This window comes from Saimiri boliviensis, chromosome 6 (assembly GCF_048565385.1).
Source record: "Saimiri boliviensis isolate mSaiBol1 chromosome 6, mSaiBol1.pri, whole genome shotgun sequence".
Taxonomy (NCBI): domain Eukaryota; kingdom Metazoa; phylum Chordata; class Mammalia; order Primates; family Cebidae; genus Saimiri; species Saimiri boliviensis.
In genome coordinates this window covers 38,763,730-38,785,501 of record NC_133454.1, presented here as the reverse complement: position 1 = coordinate 38,785,501, position 21,772 = coordinate 38,763,730, and the positions used below count along the sequence as shown (strand labels likewise).

Below are 21,772 nucleotides of genomic sequence, written 5' to 3'. Positions count from 1 at the left end.
GAATTTACCAAAGTTTTAGATTCTCAATTAAATCACTTGCTGTTATGTTCAGAAAAAAGTACATTTATGAACTTTGTAACCAGTCATTGCATCAAACATTTAAATCATCAACAATTAATCTGCTGTCCAGATATACTCTAACCCAGGATGTATTTCTTTGAACCATTTTCAAAGTTCCTAAGTGACCTCAGGAAAGAGCTGACCTCCTTATCATAGCATCTCAAAGACACTCTTTACATATTAGTACATGTTATGTATCATTTATGTAGACATATGCATTTATACACAGAAATACCTGCCTTTGCCAAATATGTATACATATAAGTAACTGAATATTCACAAAGACTGTGTATTGTAACAAACTACATGCATGTGGAGTCAGAATAAGTGGGACCAGGTTACACGATTTGAAAAGCATGGCCAGGAGCCTCTGACCAATAGTCTTCTATGTAGCCATATTATCTGGAAATCTCTCAGTGTCTTATTCCTTGAAGATGTACAACGTCTCATTCCCTGCTCCCTTGTCTTCTCCTTGTGAATATAAGCCAAAGTATCCAGCTGTTGCAGGCCTAGAGCTACTGCTCCACTACGGGCCAGCCAGAGACTCAAGCGGGAGACTCCCATGAAGAAAGAGCCTGTAGTAGCCGCCAGCTCAGTCTCTCTAAACATACCCTCTGAGGTTGAATCCTAGCCCCTCCACAAACTAAGCATGTGACTTAAACAAGTCATCTAAATGTCTCTAGATTTGACTTTATCTGTAAAATGGAGACAGTAATAGCATCTCCCTCCCAAAGCTGTGCGAAGATGAATTGGGGTGCAGTACTAATGCCTGAGAAATCATAAATTTTTAGCAAATGTTCATTATTATCATCAGCAGTATTGTTCTCTATATCTTTTCCATGGAAAGTCTAGCTTATAGACTAGGGATTTTCTAATACATTGATGCCAAACCACATCCTCCAGAAGCAGCTCTAGGCCCCCGTACAAAGCCTGCTTTTTAATAGTACACTCAGTCATTCATTCTCCCCACATACAATGAGGGAGGATAAGTACTGAGATTCTCTAGTTGGCCTCCTTGGTCCCAAAGTATCTACCACAAACCTCAGAATATCCCCCTGCATAAGTTAATTCAGCCTCAGCATCTTATATAACCAGAAAATGTATCCACGTAACTTCAGGATTAGTCTCCTGTTCCTTTTCCTCGACCAATTTTGTAAAAGTAAATAACTAAAACACCCAAAGCAAAGAGTAGAAAGTTGGAGTGTTGAAAGACTCCCCCATTTTGAGATACTAAATCACATTATAAAGTTGCAAAACTGTCAGAGTGTAATTAACCATGTTGCTTCATATTCCTGATGCAACAATTGTTTAAGACATGGCTTTAAAGAGGACTGAGAGAGCTGTGAGCGGCACGTGATCCTGTGAACCTCAGGGTGCTTGCCAGGGAAGGACCCTACCACAAAGGGCAAAGAGAAAGCCAGGGTTGGTAGTGTTTGAAGAGAAGATCATGTTCTGTCTGAAGAGGCTTCCATTTCTGCTCTTACTCCATGTGCAGATTTCCAAGGCCTTTCCTGTATCTTTTAAGGAGAAAGATACAAAAATTGTTCAGGTAAATGAACTATCAGTTAGGTGGTGGTTGATTTGCTGATTATTAGAAAATAGTGTGGGTTGTTTTCTCTTTTAGTTAAAACAGCCTGAAAGAAATTATTTAGATTAGTTTGAGGCTGAACATCTTCTTTTAGTGATTTGGAGGGTTCCAAGCTGGTAAGGACTAGGCCTTTAAAAGCTGGGCATGAAAACAAGCTGATTTCTTTAAAGGCTGGGAAAATGCTACTGTAGAATGTAGGGCTAAGGGCCCCACAGGGTGGTGGGGTGTCCCTTATGCTGTGCTGAGGAGCAGTATCTGAGAAATAAAGAGACAGGACACAGAAGTACCAAGGAAAACACAGCTGGGCTCATGGGGGGCCACGCCACCTATAAGCAGAGACAGGCGAGGCCTGGAATGTCCAGAAGCATCTGTATTTATTGTGTATAGGTTAGGGGGCAGGGCAGTGAGTGAAGTCATCTTTAAGGATAGTAATAGGGTCATGAGCAATAAAACAAGGGGTCCACCCCCATTAGGTCACCTAGGCTAGGAGGTGCACAGTGCACAGCGAAGGGTCCATTCCCATTAGGTCATCGAGGCAAGGAAGTGGGCCATGTGCAGTAAGAGGTTCACCCCCATTAGGTCACCAAGGTATGGAGGTGGGCCGTGTGCAGTGAAGAGGGTGCAGTGTGCAATACCTCTATCTATGGGCATGCTACTCCTAAGAAGATCTATAGGAGGATGCTTAAGTCCACAGCAGTTACAGCGCTGTCAGGGTCTACCACTACCTGCTGGCAGCTTCCAATGAGTTCTATAGGAGGATGCTTTTTGGGCAGCACAGTAACAAGAGCTGATAAACTTCACGGTCACCAAGGTGCGGTTATCTGGAAGGGCTTTGAGCCCTCGGATGCTCAAGGGATTGCCAGTCTGAGGGCAGCCTTCCATAAGAACTGGAGCAAAGTCCTACACCTGCTTTATCAGGAGGAGTGGCTCTTGCCCCAAGCCTGCCATACAGTGGGTATCTTTACGATACTGAATGCTACTGCCTGGGCTATGGATTCTTGTGCTGGTATAACTGTTTGGATAATGCTCTGCACTGTGCCTGCTCCAGACATTCCTCTGACTATAAGCTGTTTATTCCTTAATTAATGCTCTGTACTGTGTCTACTCTAGGCATTCCTCTGATTATGAACTAAGATACAGTTATATATATATATGGAAATAACTGAGTGGTAAGATATTCTTCAGGTACTCATTCTATGAACATATATATATATATATATATATATATATATATATATATATATACACACACAGTGGATTATAGAAAGGGAAATAACTGAAATATTCTTCAGGCCTTAATTGTGCCAGGATTCTGCTTAGCTCTCCTTCCTTGGTACCTACATGGGGGTACCACAGTAGAGCTACAGCTAGCTTGGAAAATTTTTTATAATAAATGGTTTTATTTATAAAATGATATCATTTTCTTTCTCATTTATCTAATATTTTTCCTTCTAAGATATCTGCAATTAAGTTACTATATGTCTGGTGCTTCCATATAGGCATTTTCTTTGCCGCCAAAATTTCCAGATTTAGAAGAGAATGTGAGGATGGGAGATAATAATGAATTAGAAATCAGTTAATAGTATAATCACATTTCCCAGCACCAGATTCAGATTGTGGACTGTTTATAAACTTTTAGAAGCATTATAAAAGCAGACCAATAGTTTTCTTCTATTGTTTCACAGTATGAAAGTGAGGCCAAATTTTTAAGAAACACAAGGGAATTCTGTCACAAATCTCACATGCACAGTTTTCTTAACATTACCGTTTGGGGAAAGCATTATTATTTTGCTTTTTTAGTAGGGGAGGTTATCCCATGCAATTGTAATCGTAACCTGCAGATTAATGTAGAATCCATTGAGTGCTTATTCTGTACAAGGCAACTGCTACATATTTCACAAATATCTCATTTAATCCTCACAAGAACCATATTGGGGTGGGGGAAAGCATTATTATTTCCATTTCAGAGACAAAAATGAATCTTAAGTCAGATAAATAATGTATCCAAGCATTCACAGTTAATTCATAGCAGAGCTAAGATTTGAACCCAAACCTGTCTGATTCAGAAGTGTGTGCTCTGGTCAGTGTCACCTACTGCTGTGGTTAGAGTGTGTCCCTTGAATTTATGTGCTAGAGATTTGGTAGCCAGTGTGACAGTGGGTCCATTAAGAAGTACTGAGGTCATTAAGAAAGATTAATGACACGCTTGTGGGACTGGGTTAATTCTTGCTGGAGTAGGTTCTGGTTCCTGCAGAACTGGATTAGTTATGAAGAGAATGAGTATTATAAAGAGGGACTACCCTTTGTGTTTTGCCCCTTTTCACACATGCTCACTCCCCTTCCATTTCTCTGCCATGTTATGACACAGCACAAGACCCTCTGAGAAGCCAACCAAATGTAGTCACCTGATCTTGGACTTCCCAGCCTCCAGAATTGTGAGAGAAAATAAGCCCCTTTTATGTATAAGTTACCCAGCTTTAGATATTCTGTTATAGTAACAGAAAATGGACTAAGATACTGACAAGATGCCAGGTGTTCACAGGCAACATGAGGTCTAGTTAGGTTACAGTTCACTATGCATGAAGAAACTTTTTAGTCAAACAAAATATGTAATTTTTAGACTAAACATTTTGGATTTTGACTAAACTTAATTTAACACTTCCAAAGGAATGCTGGCTCCTTCCAAAGTTCAAAGTTACCTTGGTGAATAAAATGCTAATATCGATACTGGTATTTCCCTAAAAGAGATTTGGAATTCTTTTGAAGTTATCAGTTCTCATTTGAGAGGCAACATGGTGAGTTAAAACCTGGATCATCACTTGGAAAATTCCTTCTTTCTCTGTGCCTCCATTTGTTCATGAGAATAATTAAGCCTTTTCTACAGTAGTGAAGAGGGTAAGAGGAACTGCATTGATGCAACAAATACCTCGAGAGAAGTCAATTAATGTTAGTTCTAACTTTTTTTATAAAAACAAGAAGGCAGACACCTGACTGTATAGTAGCACTGTATAGTAGCACCTGCGTGATGTGACCCTCATCCCTTATGAGACACCTATTTTTATGCATAATCATTAACTGGAGCGCTGAATGGAGGAACTGTTCTTTCTAAATCGTTGTTCTCTCAAAGTCAACCTACAAATTAATTTGTGTTGTTGTTCCTGTGGCTCTCAGGTTATTAGACCTCTACGGTAACTTAAAAAGGGTTGCAAAATGACCAGAAAACTAGAAGTACTTTCACAGCAAGAACCTATGTGCTGGTCTTTGTCTAGGACTACCTGGAAAAGTTCTACCAATTACCAAGCAACCAGTATCAGTCTATAAGGAAGAACAGCATTAATATGATTGTTGAAAAGCTTAAAGAAATGCAGCGATTTTTTGGGTTGAATGTGACGGGGAAGCCAGATGCGGAAACTCTGGAGATGATGAAACAGCCTCGCTGTGGAGTGCCTGACAGTGGTGATTTTATGATAACCCCAGGAAACCCCAAGTGGGAACAAACTAACTTGACCTACAGGTGATATTTCTAGGGTTTCAGAATTCACTCATTCATCCGGTATTGACTGAGCTCTTATATGACAGATACTGTTCTTGGTCTTGGAATACACTAGGAACAAGTAGATAAATATTCCTGCCCTTGGAGAGTGTGAAGAGTGAATGAGTATGAGAATGAAAATGTAGAGATACCATGTGTTCTTTGCATTCCAAAGCTTGTCATTACAGTCTTCTTCTCCAGCAACCTAAAGAGGACTATGGCAATATTAGGCTATCTCTCTAAGCACTCACTTTAGGACCCAACCAAGGCTTAATCATTGCTGGAGAGAATCTATTCCCTCCTTTCATACATCTTAATAATAATAATAATATCTAATATTTGTGGAATACTACTATTTGACAAGTAATGAACTAAATGCTTTACATGTATTTAATCCCCACAGCAGCCCTATGAGAGGGATACTATTTTAGTATCCTCATTTTATGAATAGGAAACTGAGGTTTATAGACATTTGTTAACTTGTTCAGAAGCCACATCTGTCCTCCACCCTGAGAGCTGTACGCTGTACTCCCTCCTTATCCTCTCCAGTGGCATCAAATCATGATACAATTCACTTCAAAATAGAACAACTCATTTGTTGATGGACTACTGTTCTAAATGATATTTAACTCTTCATACCTTCTCTCATTTTGAAGGTTTATAAACTATACGCCACAGCTGTCAGTGACTGAGGTAGAAACAGCTATTGGGAACGCCTTTAAAATCTGGAGTGATCCGTCACCTCTCACCTTCACGAGGATCTCACAGGGAGAGGCAGATATCAACATTGCTTTTTTCCCAAGAGGTTGGTGTAAAGCAGTCATGCTCAGTTTTGCTTTCTTTGGCTAACCTGAAACTTGGCAAGGATCTAATACAAATTTTCTTATTTCAGATCATGGTGACAATTCTCCATTCGATGGACCCAATGGAATCCTTGCTCATGCCTTTCAGCCAGGCCAAGGTATTGGAGGAGATGCTCATTTTGATGCAGAAGAAACCTGGACCAGTACCTCCGAAAGTAGGTTAATCAAGATTATGTCCACACACAGCTTCTGAATTAACCTTTTCCAGATTAGAATACACACACATACACACACACACACACACACACACACACACACACACAAAATAAAGGTATCATGATATTTCAAACTCACTAACAGCAATCATTTGAAATTTTTGCTACCTTAAATACTAAGTCAATTTGGGCTAAAACAAACAAACCAAAACCAAAACAAACAAACAAAAAAAAAACACTGAATACGATTGACCTTACTTCTTAGGGCAGAGATCAGAAAACTATTTACCATGGCCAAATCCTACCTGGCCCCTGTTTGTATAAATAAAGTTTTATTGAAACAGGGCCACATTTATTTGTTTACATATCATCCATGGCTGCTTTTACTCTACAACGGCAAACTGAGTAATTGTGACATAGATCATTTGGCTCACAAAGCCTAAAATATTTACTATCTGGTTCTTTACAGAGAAAGCTTGCTGACCACTGCTTTAGGGTATATCTTTATTTTCATATTCCCAAATATAGTGATGTTTGAAAAGAGCCTTATTTTTCCATTTTTTGGGGGAAATTCATTTAGAAATTAGTCTATTTAGAAAAAAGCAGCCACCTTCTTTCTCACCTAGTTAGTTCATCTTCGTGGAGCCCTTTTTCAGTGGTATGCTTCTGTGCAGCAAGCCAGTCCTTTCAGGAGAAGGCTCCTATTAGGAAGGACTGTGCTGTCTAAAGGGAAAAAATGAGGCTGAGGACAGGTATATCCAGACCATGTAGTAATTCCCAAAACATGGGGTAACAATATGCCAGAGGGCACTTTTAGGAGATAATCAGAAAGGCATCTTTTACCTTTGCTGGGCACCTGTTCCTCCTGCCATTTTCTCAACATGCGTATGTTATGAGGGTCTATTCTACCTAAGTCCATATGCCTAGGAGCTGTGTGTAGCCAAAGATAGGTATCAATTCTCCACTCCTCTACATTCCTATTGCCCTCTTCACTAGTTCAGATAATCATTACTTCTTACTTGAACTAATGATCTAGATTCTTAGCTGGACTCCTCTTCTCTAGTCTGTGCTCCCTCTACTTTTTCCTACGATTGCAGCATGGTTTGTTTTTAGAGAGCCTATCTTGGATTATATCACGTTCATGCTTAAAAGTTTCAGTGTTTATATATTCTGCACCAAATAAGGTCCAAATACCTCCACTTGGTATTGAAGGCCCTGGGTGATTTTTCATCCTTGTCTTTTTTGGCTTGTCTTCTTATTTCACGTATACCATTCACATTGGGTGAACACCCACATCGTACATTCGCTGTTTCTAGGTCACACCCTATGCTTTTTAGCTTTCTCACATTCGCTAGCATTGTCTCTTCTCTCTGAAATACTCTTCCCATGCCCCAGCTTTTAAAATCTCTCTCATCTTGCCATGCTATGTATGTTAAAGGCCACCTTCTATCTTCTCTTGGGCTGGAAATGAGAACTTCCTCTGCAGAATTCTGACAGCTTTTGTATCTCCTTCTCTATCATCACTCATTCTGTGCTTTCAAAGCTGTTTGCACACATGTCTCCTCTTCTAGACTACATACTCCCTGTAGAGCAGGGAACCACAACAAATTGCCCACAGTTCCTTTCATGATATTACAGGTATTCAAAGATGTTTTTCTGAAATGCATTCATGAATGTATAATTGGAAGGATGTGATAATAAGAAAGCAAATTTTAGAGCATGGGGAGAATTTTAGTAGGCTAATTATCAACTGAATGTTGAACATTTTAGTAAAGAGCATGGATCTTGTCATTATACCTGGATTTGACCCCAATCTGTCACTTACTAGTTGCAAGACCAAGTATAAGCTATTCAAAATCTATGGGCATCAGTCACTTTACAGTAGAAATATTGCTAACAAAACTTCAGAAAAATGTGGTGAGGATTAAATAATATTAGATTGCCTCATATGTGGTAGGTACTTTACAATAACAGCTTTTTTTAAAAAAAAAAAAAGGTATGTACAAAAATGCATCAGGGGTTTGTGAGGCAGCATGTAGACTGGCTGGACTCAAGGATTCACATCAAAAGGCAAACACTCAAATATCTGCTGGAGCCAAGTGGAGGAGGTCTTGAAAGCCAGGCAGAAGAGGTTGGGCTTTATTTGATAGGAATTGAGATCCTTGGAAGGTTTTAAGTTTCCAGTTGTGAACGGCACTGTGCTCATGGAAATTAAAACATAGAGAAAGGGAGCAATAAGAGGTAGGGTTTGTCTGTCTCCATTAGAGAATTCCTAGAGCAGAAGAGTTGGTGCTAAGCTGTGGGTGATGAGGGAGCCAACATGAGCCAGCTCTGCATCTGAGGCTACTCCACTGTCGGGCTGGCTTCTCTTTAACTACTTGCTCACTGGGAGTCTACTCATGAGGCTGAGGGTCTGGGACACTCAAGATGGTGGGTGTGGGAGCACAAGAGGAGAAGGGTTTCCAAATTCATGATGGCTCTGCCATCATTTCTCCAGGCCTCACATGCACATTTGTAAAATGTGAGAATAGGAATAAATTCAGCTTTTCTGGATTCTAAGAGTTTATAAGAAGTTCATACTCACCTATCCCCATCTATCTTGATTCTTCCCAATATCTGCTTTCTCAGGTATCTGAAAGAAAGATGAAAAAGACAGCCATGGGAAGGGCTATTTCCCTGAGCAGTTTTGGCTTGGAATTTGCACTCCTTGAGATCATGTTTCTGCCACGCTGGGATCCACAATGAGCTGTTTACCATCCATGTTTCCATTTCAGATTACAACTTGTTTCTTGTTGCTGCTCATGAATTTGGTCATTCTTTGGGGCTCTCTCACTCCTCTGACCCTGGTGCCTTGATGTACCCCAACTACGCTTTCAGGGAACCCAGCACCTACTCACTCCCTCAAGATGACATCAATGGCATTCAGGCCATCTATGGTAAGATCTTCTAAAGATTGTTGCAGTACATGGTGGGACCTGGGAATAGACGAACACTCCCAGTATCCGAATATCTTTTCCTTTGCACTTCTTGCAGTTTCCATAAAACCTAACTCTGAAATTCCCCAGTAATATAGCATTAACAAATAGGCTGTTGGGGGCTAAGCCTCTATTGCTGACCTAAAAGAAAAAAAGTTTAGAAAGAAATGCACTACAGTGGTCCTCAGTTACTGTCTTTGGATGGTGGGGATTTTCTTCTTCTTTTTTATGATTTCCAATTTTAAATATTCTTTATTGTATTTTTTTTTTGAGACGGAGTCTCACTCTGTTGCCAAGGCTGGAGTGCATTGGCACGATCTTGGCTCACTGCAACCTCTGCTTCCCAGGTTCAGGCAATTCTCTGGCCTCAGCCTCTTGAGTAGCTGGAATTACAGATACCTGCCACAACACTTGGCTAGTTTTTGTATTTTTAGTAGAGATAGGGTTTCACTATGTTGACCAGGCTGGTCTTGAACTCCTGACCTCAAGTGATCTGCCCATCTCAGCCTCCCAAAGTGCTGGGATTACAGGCGTGAGCCATTGCACCTGGCCGCAATTTTAAATATTTTTAAAAGACATGACTATCCCTTTTCCTGCAGCAATCCTGATCCTAGATGTATTTCTCAAAGAAATTCTCATATAGGTCCATAAGAGCATATGTACAAATCATGCCAAAGACATTCACTGCCATGCTGTTTGTGGTGGTGGAAATTGGAAGGCACCTGGGGGTCTATTAGGAGAAGACTATAAAGATAAAATGTGGTGGCTGCACACCATGAAGTGAGGTGCAGGAGTCAGAAGCATGGAACTAGATGCACATATGGCAACAACACACATGGGTCTTTAAAACTTTGTGCTTTGTGAAAAAAGAAACAGAATGAGATATATTGTACAATGTATTAATTAAATTACACAATATGTAAGTCTATGTAAACTTAAAATGTATATAAACAAAGCAAGGCATTTTCAAGAAACATGCAAACTATATATATATATATATATATATATATATATATATATATATATGAACATACTAATACAGTTGTCTGTGGGAGGAGGAGGGGAATGGTCATGGAGTATGGAGAGGAAAAAGAAACTTTTTTTAAGGCATTACTGATAACGTTTCAAGGATGAGTATAGGGGCCTTTTGCCATATTGCCTGAATAAGCTCATTATATCTCTCTTCACGCTTGCCCTTCTGTTCCCTAGTTGGCTGTGAATAAAAAAAAGAAACCAGTAAGGGATTTACTGCTCCCTAAAAAAGTGTGGAATGGAATGGAATGAAATGGAATGGTGGATTGGAGTGAAATAGAATTGAATGGAGTGGAACAGAGTGGAGTGGAATTGGGAAATGCTCTCTCCCCTCTCTGGTGGGACAGCACTGTGAAATCAAGCAAGCATGCCAGGGTGCCACAACCAGAGAACTGTTTTGTGACTGTAGATTTTTCAAAAATGATGAGCCTACCCTAACTGCCTCTATTCCCCAACTTCTTCCTCCTGCCCACCCCAGCAACACCCCCTTATTTTGTTCACCAATGTTTTTATGTTAACTATTATTATAGCCTTTCATTCTACAGTGAGAAAAAACATTAAAATTCAAATACTTATCGAAAAATATTGCTAAAATTTGACTTAGATGTATTCTACAGAGTAAAAGGCAAATATCATTCTTTTCTGAAAGTGGATTTCTGTGAGAAGAGAGGCAATAGATACTGGGTGACCAAAAAATCAGAAAGAGGAACTAAGAAGTCAGAGAAGGATTGGATTAGAATTTAAAAAGGAGAGAAGAAGCATAGAATTCAAATTTCTTTTCTTCACAGCTTAACCTGGAACTGACCCTAAAAACCATCATTCCTTTTAATAAACAAAAACTTTAAAAAGATGAAATATACAGTTACCTTCATACTTTATGATATGGTCTGGTAGCACTTTTCTTCACATGAAGACCCTTCACCTTTCTGAGAAGTCTCTGATGTACCCAAGAGTCGCACTGGACTTATGCTTATAAAAAAGACCTTTTTTTTTCTTTTTCAGGACCTTCAAGCAACCCTATCCAACCTACTGGACCAAGCACACCCAGATCCTGTGACCCCAGCTTGACATTTGATGCTATCACCACACTCCGTGGAGAAATATTTTTCTTTAAAGACAAGTATAAAATTAAAATATTTATTCCTTTGATTCCTCTTACTAATATACCTTAAAACTGAATTCAAATTAGGTCAATGTTAATCACCTTTTCCTTGAATTCTACACCTGTACTTCTCACTGGAATTTTTTTAATAGGTTCTGGGGCACCATTAAGGTTATCATAGGACCTGGAGATTAATTTTATCATCTTCATCTTTTAAAGATGATTTGTACCATTTTATGTCTATACTGGATTTATGCAATCAAGTATTTTCTGGGTAAACATGAAAACATTAACAAACACTCAGATGCCTTTGGTGAGTAAACAGACATGGGCTGCAGTTGCTTGGGAATCCCATAGTTAAGTTTACTCAACACAAAGCACCATTCAGTTCCATCCATAATCAGTCAAGTAAATGGAACCTGCTGCTTAACTAGCTATGCAGCAAACATCTAACTGAGTGAAATTTTTATTTGTCCATTGGTTATTTTGTGACTGTGCAATTACAGGCTGAGTGTATGTGCTGTTGCTTTTATCAATATGTTCTCAGCATTTAGTGGAAGCAATAATGGAAGACACTACAAAGTAAGAGTTTTCAATGTGCAAAGGCAGGACAATGACAAATGTGATCAAATAAGATCACTCCTGAAACCTCCTCTGAAAACTGTGAAGTACTCACCAGATGAACAATATCACCATAAAGCTTAGCCATATGGTGGTCACAGTGCTAGGAATTTTACGTTAATTAGATTATACTCTCCCAGCAATCCTACAAGGACCATCACTAGCCTGAAAGTCACAGGAAATGCCTACTTAGACTATGTAAGTGTGTGCGTGTGTGTTTCCTCATGTTTCGTTAGGTACTTCTGGAGAAGGCATCCTCAGCTACGAAGAGTCGAAATGAATTTTATTTCTCTATTCTGGCCATCCCTTCCAACTGGTATACAGGCTGCTTATGAGGATTTTGACAGGGATCTTGTTTTCCTATTTAAAGGTAACTTCCTAAAATTTTCATCTTATGTTTATTCTGCCTGCAAGGAGGGGGCAGGACTTCTTTGTAGTCCCTCCAAGGTCCAGTGCTGTCCAGGCTTTTGCAGAAGACTAGGGTTGGGCCCCATCAGAACCACCAACTACCGTGTGAACTTGAGTGGGTTATTTGCTCTTCAGCCATCAATTTTCTCTCTAACAAAATGAGACCATACTAGACTGTTGTTAGCATACTTCCATCCTCGTCCCAGCTATAATCCTCTAAGACTCCTCAAGGCTGTAATTTGGTTTAGGTATAAAAGTCACATAAACTAAGACATCTAATTGTGGGGCCCTGAATGTCTTGCTGAGAAGTTTTCATTTTTTATAGTCTCTGGGGAACCATTAAGTCTGTCACAGCCCCCCTGAACTTAACTTGATTATCTTCATCTTTTAAAGACTATTTGTTCCATTTTCATGTCTATGTGCAAGACCAAGAAGTGATATATATATGTTATTTTGTAAAAATGGAAAAGTCTTATTTGACATTTAACCTGAATCATTGACAGGCAACCAATACTGGGCTCTGAGTGGCTATGACATTCAGCAAGGTTATCCCAGGGATATATCAAACTATGGCTTCCCCAGCAGTGTCCAAGCAATTGATGCAGCTGTCTTCTACAAAAGTAAAACATACTTCTTTGTAAATGACCAATTCTGGAGGTAATGTAAACTGTTTTTTCAATTATAGGTTGAAATCTGTGTTTCTCTACCATGTCTACAAACCCTGTCTACAAACCTCTAAAGGTTTAAAACAATCTAGGTAGTCTTTAATGGGTTTTACTGAGAATATGTTCTTTTTTACAAGATGATTGATGTTACCATGGCTTTTGAAAATTTTCATTTTTATAAAATTAAAATGTCTACACAATAGTATTGAGGATTCTGCATCATGAAACAAAGAAAACCTTAACAAAGAGATAGGGTGAGATACGAAGAAAGATTTAGGCTAATTCTCACTTATGAGTTAAATGTGGACACATACCAGCAAATGTTACCCAGATAGCCTGCAGAATTTGGTTCCCAAGTTGAACCTATTATGTATGTTTATATATATACACACACAGAAGGAGTTATGCTATATACCAATTAAGTAAAAGCTTTGAAAACATAAGCTTACTCCGGAAAAAATAACAGCGTGTCCGCTACCAGAAGCCTGTTTTTAATTAGTGATACCTGTAAGTTTTATAAATATGTACCCTCAGGTAGAGAAGCTAACCATTCTTATCCTAGTAAACAGGACACTGTGAGAATTGAATGAAAAAGTATGTGTGAGGAGACTTTGTAACTTAGATACAATTTTTTTAAATTATTTTTATTATATTCTGTATTGGTCTTAAATCAGGTGACATTTTGTTTTCACCAGATATGATAACCAAAGACAATTCATGGAACCAGGTTATCCCCAAAGCATATCAGGTATCTTTCCAGGAATAGAAAGTAAAGTTGACGCAGTTTTCCAGCAAGAACGTAAGTAGAAAAAAGAAAAAAAAAACTAATAAATGTGTTGTTTGTTTATTGTAGAGGAGATAGGGTCTTACTGTGCTGCCCAGGCTTGTCTCAAACTCCTGGCCTCAAGCAATTCTGCTGCCTCAGCTTCCAAGAGTTCTGGGATTATAGGCATTAGCCATCACACCTGATGTTTAAACTTTTTGAATAGTATGTTTGCATTTGAATGTTATGCTGGAACAGAGGCAGGGGTTTCTAACTGAAGACATCTGAGATCTTCTGTAAGCTAATTCAATAAATTATCTCTCTCTTTTTTTTATAGACTTCTTCCTTTTCTTCAGTGGACCAATATATTATGCATTTGATCTTAGTGCTCAGAGAGTTACCAAAATTGCTAGAGGCAATAAATGGCTTAACTGCAGATAAAGCTGAAGCAAAATCAAATACGGTTGTATCCATTTTCAGAATGTGGAAGGAAAGTTTAGTATGCATATTCATTACACTGTGTCCTATTTATACTTTTCTCAATATTAACTCATTCTTTGCCATCACTGTATTCATTCTGCCTGTTTTCAGTAAAATATGTTTGGAATATTCCACTGTTTGCAGAGGATTAATCACTTCTTACACATTCCATCTTAAATCAGCGAATCCTTCAAAGAGAAGGAAAGTAAGCCTTTTGTCACTTCAATATTTACTATTTCAATACTTATATATCTGACTTCTAAAATTTATTATCTTATTATTTGCCTGTCTGACTTCAGATATACCTCAGTCTCTCTCTTTAAATGTCCTATGTATATCTTCTACATGCAATTTAGAACTAGATTTTGGTTAGAAGTAACTGTTATAAGCAACCTAGACAGTACCCTTTGCCTTTACAGAAAATATGATGCTGTTGCTGTTTTCTACTCTTGGAAAGAAATATGGATGATATATTGTGTGGGTTGAATTGTGTCTCCCATAAAAGATATGTTGAAGTTCTAACCCCAGTTGCCTATGAATGTGAGCTTAATTGGAACCAAGGTCTTTGCAGGTGAATTAGTTAAGGTGAGGGCATACTGAATTAGGGTGGGCCTTATTTCTCAGAGAGTCACCATTATGACTGTTGTTCTTATAAGAAGAAGAGAGACATAGCCACCTAAGGGAGGAGTCCATGTGAAGGCAGAGGCAGAGATTGGAATGACACATCTCCAAGCCAGGAATGCCACGGACTGTAAGCCACCACTAGAAGCTTGGAAGAGGCAAAGAAGGATTCCCCCCAATAGCCTTTAAGCATTACCCTGCTGACACCTGCAGATTTCAGACTTCTATCCTTCAGAATTGTGAGGGAATAAATTTCTTTTGTTTTAAGCCACCAAGTTTGTAGTACTTTATTATAGCAACCCTAGACACGATGTACTAAACACAGTGCATCTACACTTAGGAAAATGAATCAACACAGAATGTTGATGTGGAGCCCTTGCTAAGGACTACTAGGCATCTTCCCAGGATAGCAGCTGAAAGAGACCATTACTTCCTCTCCTCCCTCCTCCTGGCTCTCTTCTTCTACAGTCCAAATAAATGGGCTGGGTGGATCTGATGTTCCTCAGTTCTTTATTTCCTGGGGTACTCAGGAGCGCACACACTATAGATAACTGGGATTTACTGCATAAAATTCAATGTCTCATTAAGTTGCATTAAACTGAGCTTAGACGCATAAGTTTGCTAATGGATGGGTTTCTTTGTTAAGAACTGTAGGACTTATGGGACCATGTCTAGCTAGTCCAGATGTTAAAATCATTATAATGTTATATTTGCTGTTATTAGAATATAGATTATTATGCAATAAATATGTGGACTGTAAAATATATTTCTCACTAGTACCTTCTATTTTCTTTTTCTGTTAAAGTTTTTAAATCCCACAGATATTTAATTTGGCATCTTTAATCTGGTTCGAAAATGTAAAAAATCTATTAAATAAGTTCAAATTAAAGATTTTTATTTTAAATGACTGAGTTGTGATTTGCTTCTAATTTCTTAAAGTATCACCACATAATTCACCAAAAGTATAAAAAGGAATAGCAAATTTTAGGTATATTTGCAGCCATTTATTCTTGTGTCAGAATTATTATAATACTGATAATAAATTATAGATATTGCTTCACAGTGTCTGAAATATTTTATAAATATATGAGATCCTCAAAAATTTCATTAATACATTATTGGCAACTTATTTTACAAAATAAGAAAACTGACACAAGTATGTACTCTGATTACATTCACTGATTGATTCAGAGGTAAGAATTAATGGGGTGGTGCTAAGGAAAGTGAGAGAGACATATAAGCAAGTCATCACATCAATGTAACAAGTACAAAAGGACCTATAAGAATTGAATATTCCATTTTTAATCATAGAATCAATTTCAGACTACCATGTTTTTTAAAACTTTCTATAATGTTGGTTATAAAAGTTTTAGGAAACTACAGGCATGAAAATGAGTGTTTTATCTTCTCAGAGCACCTGCTAGTTGTGCTAGCTTACTATGATAGATTCTTGGCTCAAACCTCATCTATACATCTTTGAGATGAGAACTGATTTCATATATTTTTAACCACATTTGACAGAGTCATAGACAATGAACTACAAAATGAAGTGTAATAAAGCATTCAAAGAGTTATTCCTTTAAAAAAAATTCTCTTGTTGACAACATGTAGTATTTTCCAGCTGTTACATTGATGTTTCGAATGAACACGAGATATGTAAAGATCTAAGCTTAGAATGTATTTATTTTTTGTTTATTTATTTATTTTTGAGACAGGGTCTTGCTCTGTCACCCAGGCTGGAGTACAGTGGTATAATCACAACTCACTGCAGCATCAACCCCCTGGCCTCAAGCGATGCCCCTTCCTTAGCCTCTCAAGTAGCTGGAACTACAGACACACACCATCATGCCCAGTTATTTTTATTTTGTAAAGATACAGCCCCACTATGTTGCCCAGGCTGGTCTCAAATGCCTGATCTCAAGCGATTCTCCTGCCTTGGCCTCCCAAAGTTCTGGGATTACAGATATGAGCCACCATGCCTGGTCTAAGCTTAGAATTTCAACAATGAGATTCATATATGTCTTAGGTTGAATTTGTTCAAAAGCAAAGCCTAAGTTAAGATAGTGGTTCATTTACTTTTTTCAGGACACAGTCCCAAGATGAGGCAGCAAGCAGAGTGAGGCAGGGAAGGAGGAAAAACCAATACAATGATGTGTTACCAAGGTTTCTGCTACAAGCAATTGAAGCTCAATTCTACCAGGGGCCTCTGAGAAGCCTGTAGACCAGCTTCCAATGTTCACATCTCCAGTGAGCAGGAGGCTGGAACATTCATCCCTCAGTTTCCATTCCCCATTGGATGAGAATGGTCCCTGACAGTGTTAACGTCTTTACAGTTCTAGGCTGTACTCTCATGCTGTCCTGGCAGTCTTGATGGCATCTCAATGCTCTGGGCAGAAAGCAAAAAGACACACAGCCTGTGCTTAAAGTTGTATTAGGTTGGTGCAAAAGTAATTGTGATCACAATTACTTTTGCACTTTGTTAGACCAAAGTGAGTTACACAAACCAGTCCATCCCTTCTGCAACTAAATTAATGCTGGGGGTATATGACAGAAGACATCAGTAGAATCTCCTACAATTTAGTTCCTTGGAGATTTAAATGATGGGAAATTGCATGAGTTTTCTCTGGAGTAACTTAGATACCAACATTGGAGAAATCTCAATGTGGCAGGGCTACTAATGACCTATCTTGACCTCCACTCTCCACTTCTTCTGCAATGAGACTCCAATTTTGTTTGAGGTAGCAATGCATCCAGCTAAAAGACTAGGTTTTGTAGCCTTGCTTATAGCTATAATTATAGCTAGATATGGCCATGTGTTTACTTCCAGCCAAAATGTGTAAGCAGAATGTTGTGTGGGGCTTCTGGAAAATTACTTTTTCTCTGCCTTCCTCCTTCTTTCTGACTGTAATGCAGATATAATGACTAGAGGTTGAGATGGCATGTAGATCATGAAGCATTGCACTGAAAGTGATATAGCAAAGTAGATACTGAGAGTGGTATAGCAAAGTTGCCTATCTCTGATGATATGGAGCTGTTATACCAACCCTAGGCTTCCAAATCTGGGCATTTTTTTAATGTGAGGCAAAAATAAATTATTATTTACCTAAGCATCTGTTATTTTGGGATTTTGTGTTACATTCAACCAGATCTCATCCTGATTAATATATCACATGAAGGGTGTGGGATGTGCCCCACCTCCCTGCAGTGAAGGTCAATTCACCAGCCCTGGCTACACACATGAGAGCTTCCAGCCTGCTTTCTTGTCTCTCATTCTTAAGCAGATTGCACATTGCAAAGTCACCAAATATTTTTGAAAAGATTGCAGTGTGAAAAACAGAGACCAAAAGACAGACTTTGAGGAACTAGAGACAATTCTAGAAGCAAAAGAAAATGCTAAAATAAACTAAAGCATACTTAACATGAACATTCTTTAAAAATAAGAAGAGGCTGGGCACAGTGGTTTGTGCCCATAATCCCAACACTTTTGGAGGCTGAGGCAGAAGGACTCCTTCAGGTTAGGCATTCAAGACCAGACCGGGCAACATAATGAGACCCTGACGCTACAAAAAATAAAAATAAAAATATTAGCTGGACACAGTGGCATGCACCTACAGTCTCAGCTACTCGGGAGGTTGTGGAAGGAGGATCACTTGAACCCAGGAGTTTGAGGCTGCAGAGATGCATGATTGTACCACTGCATTTGAGCTTGGGCAACAGACTATGCCTTCTTTTATTTATTTAAACAAATAAATAAATGTAAGAATTAAATATAAGAATATAATTTTGGATGTAAAGTATGTCTTATTTATTTAATTATTTAGTTAGGAATTATGTATTATTATTTATTTAGGAATTTATTTAAAAACATAAATAAGACATATTTTACATCCAAAAAAACTAACAAAATGCAAAAAAACAAAAGCTTAAAAATGTAAAAGAGTACTCAGAACTGGAAAAATTTCTTGAAAATTAAATATCACAGCTGAAATTAAACACTCAACAGTTGACCTGGAAAGTTAAGTTGTCAGAAAATAGGATATATTAAAAGCAGAAAGACTCAGTCCAGAAGGTCCAACAGATACACATTTTGAAAAGAGAAAGAGAAGAATGAATGGGAAGAAATTATAAATGAAACTATATTGGAAAGTTACCTTAAATTGAAGTTTCCATGAAAAGAGGGCCCACTTACTGTCCAAACGTTAATACAAAAGACCTACATCAAGGAACATAATTATAAAATTTATAGATACCTAGGAAAAGAGAAGATTTTCAAAATCTTTCAAAAGAAAAACATCAAGAATCAGAGTATAAAACTTTTCAACAGCAGCACTAGCATCTGGAAAATAATGGAATCTTCATTATCTTTCAAAGTTCTCCAGGAAATTTCTTTTAGACTGAAATTCTGTATCTAGTCATACTCTCAATCAAGTGTAAGGATGGAATAAAAGGTGTTCTTAGGCATGACAAAATTCAGAATATTCATTTTCCTTATATTTTTTCTTAGAAAACTCCTGAGGGTTAAGTTGCATCAAAACAAGGGAGCAAACCAAGACATAGGTAGAAATGAAACCTAGTAAGCAGAAGTCTAACACAGAGTTCTCTGGTTGATGAGAGGATCATCAACAGTTCTGCAACAGACCCAGACTAGAGAAGGCAAGCAAGGGGTCGCAGAGAGATGAGTTCAAGGGGAAAAAACCGCTGCTACATTTCTTGTCATGTTTGGTTACTCTGAGAAGAGTTTAAGAGTTCTATTGAAGAACTTGGTAAAGAATTAACATGTAAAAATAAATTCAACTATCACCTGCAGAGTAAAAAGGTTATACAAGAAAGGAGATGTAAGGCCGGGCATGGTGGTTCATGCTTATAATTACAGCACTTTGGGAGGCTGAGGCGGGTGGATCACCTGAGGTCAAGAGTTCAAAACCAGCCTGGTCAACATGGTGAAACCCCGTCTTTACTAAAAATACAAAAATTAGCCAAGCATGGTGGCGAATGCCTGTAGTCTCAGCTACAAGGGAGGCTGAGGCAAGAGAATCGCTTGAACTCGGGAGCCAGAGGTTGCAGTGAGCCAAGACTGTGCCATTGCACTCCAGTCGGTGACAGAGCGAGACTCCATCTCAAAAAAAAAAAAAAAAAAAAGGAAAAGAAGGAAAGAAAGGAGATGTAATCATAGTATATGACATGGCTCTCTTGTGAATAATATTTAAAGGTCATAATCATATGAACACTAATTACTGGCTCGAAACATTTTTATAACCAAATTAGGAAAGTGGAAGGAGTGTCGAGTCCTTCTCTTCCATAGGAAGATGTCAATAATAACATTTAACTTTGAAAACTTGAGAAATAGTAGCATAGCATGCTATTTACAAATGTGGAGTTAAATATAAGGATTAAAAGCTATAAAAATAATTTAAAGAAGTTACCTCTGGGAGCAGTACTTGAAATAGTGCAAGGTTGGAGAAGAGAGATGCTTTTTCATTATAACAAGATAGCATCATTTGACTTCCCTTTTTTGGTAACTCTATTATTTTTAAATTTGTTCTGAAATATTTCAGAGTTTAAAAAACACAAAAGAACAATACAATGAGCATACTTGTATTTAATACCAGTATAACACAAATCTTAATCATGTCTGCCTACTGCCCTTCATCCTGTCTCTCCAGAGGTCAATAAAACTGTTAAACTACATACATATATTAAAACAGTAAATAATAATATTTCTGAAACAGGATTTATAATTGGGATGAGTTTTAAATGCAAAGGAAGTATATATCTATTTAGAGCCTACAAGTCCTTCAGCTATGTCATAGAAATTTTATTTAGGATATAGACAAGGAAGATTTGGAAAGGTCTATCAATTGAAGAGTTAGCATTTGGGAAGAAAGGGAAGAAAATTTTAATAATTGGTAGAAGAAAAGGGGAGGACAGGTCAGAGAGAACATTGCTGTAACTAATAGTATTCCTTCATCTAAAAGTAGCCCAAGTAAAGAAGAATATATTGAAAATAATCCAAAAGCCTCTCACTAAGTATACTCTCACTTCTAATGTTAATTTTGGCCTTCATCATCCATGATCTCTATGACGCTTCATCTTCCCAGTCAGCTGTCTTCTCCATGAGACCCTCCATCCCATCTCCCACGGCTGTCTACATATATATTTTGTTCCAGTCAAGTCAGATTTCCTAAAGCTTGTTACCCGCTTCCCATGGCTTCTTTGCACTGAGACGCCTTCTTCCTTTCTCTGTAAATCCAAATTCTACCTGTTCTCCAAAACCCAGAGCAAACCCTCATGCAAGTCCCTGTGCAGGCTCATTCCAATTATAAATCCTCTTTCAGAAATTCTATTATTTACTGTTTTAATAGATGTATATAGTTTAAATAGTCTAATTCACCTCTGGAGAGACAGGATGAAGGCGAGTAAGTAGATTATCAAGATGTGTGTTCTAATGGTATCTATGCAATTATTTAATTTGCATAAAACCTCAAGGCCACATTCATAAGTGGTGATCTCTCTGCCTCTAGCCCTTCTTAGTCTTTATAATCTGCACTGTGTATCTGCACTTGCCTCCATTTTGTCCTGCATTAATTTCTGTATGTGTCTGAATTCTCCAGCAAAATTGCATTCACAGGGGCAGGCAAACAGTAGGAATTTGATAAACATTTGAAGTTTCTCTTAGTTAATTAGGGTAATCTGATTCCTGATTCATCTGCCTTTTTATGATGACATCCTACCAAGATATTTTGAGATTGCCTTCAAAAGAAAACTTTGTAAGGAAGAAAGCAACTTGAAGGCTTACTTCACAGTACATTCAATTCAGTAATAAGCAATAACTGTGTTTTCTAAATAGCCGCAGACCATGATTACAAAATCAGGTCAGGCAAAAAAAAAAAAAAAAAAAAAAAAGCAA

General features: G+C 38.1%; 1 protein-coding gene across 1 annotated transcript; it reads left to right on the top strand.

Annotated features, from left to right (window-relative positions):
- The first annotated feature begins 1,401 nt into the window (after positions 1 to 1,401).
- On the top strand, positions 1,402 to 15,140 carry MMP8 (matrix metallopeptidase 8). The gene is made up of 10 exons (XM_003923770.3): positions 1,402 to 1,609; positions 4,918 to 5,162; positions 5,837 to 5,985; positions 6,073 to 6,198; positions 8,973 to 9,134; positions 11,208 to 11,325; positions 12,165 to 12,298; positions 12,840 to 12,993; positions 13,697 to 13,800; positions 14,102 to 15,140. The coding sequence occupies exons 1-10, from the start codon at positions 1,508 to 1,510 to the stop codon at positions 14,203 to 14,205; spliced, it is 1,398 nt and encodes a 465-aa protein (XP_003923819.1). The 5' UTR covers positions 1,402 to 1,507; the 3' UTR covers positions 14,206 to 15,140.
- Positions 15,141 to 21,772: the final 6,632 nt, after the last annotated feature.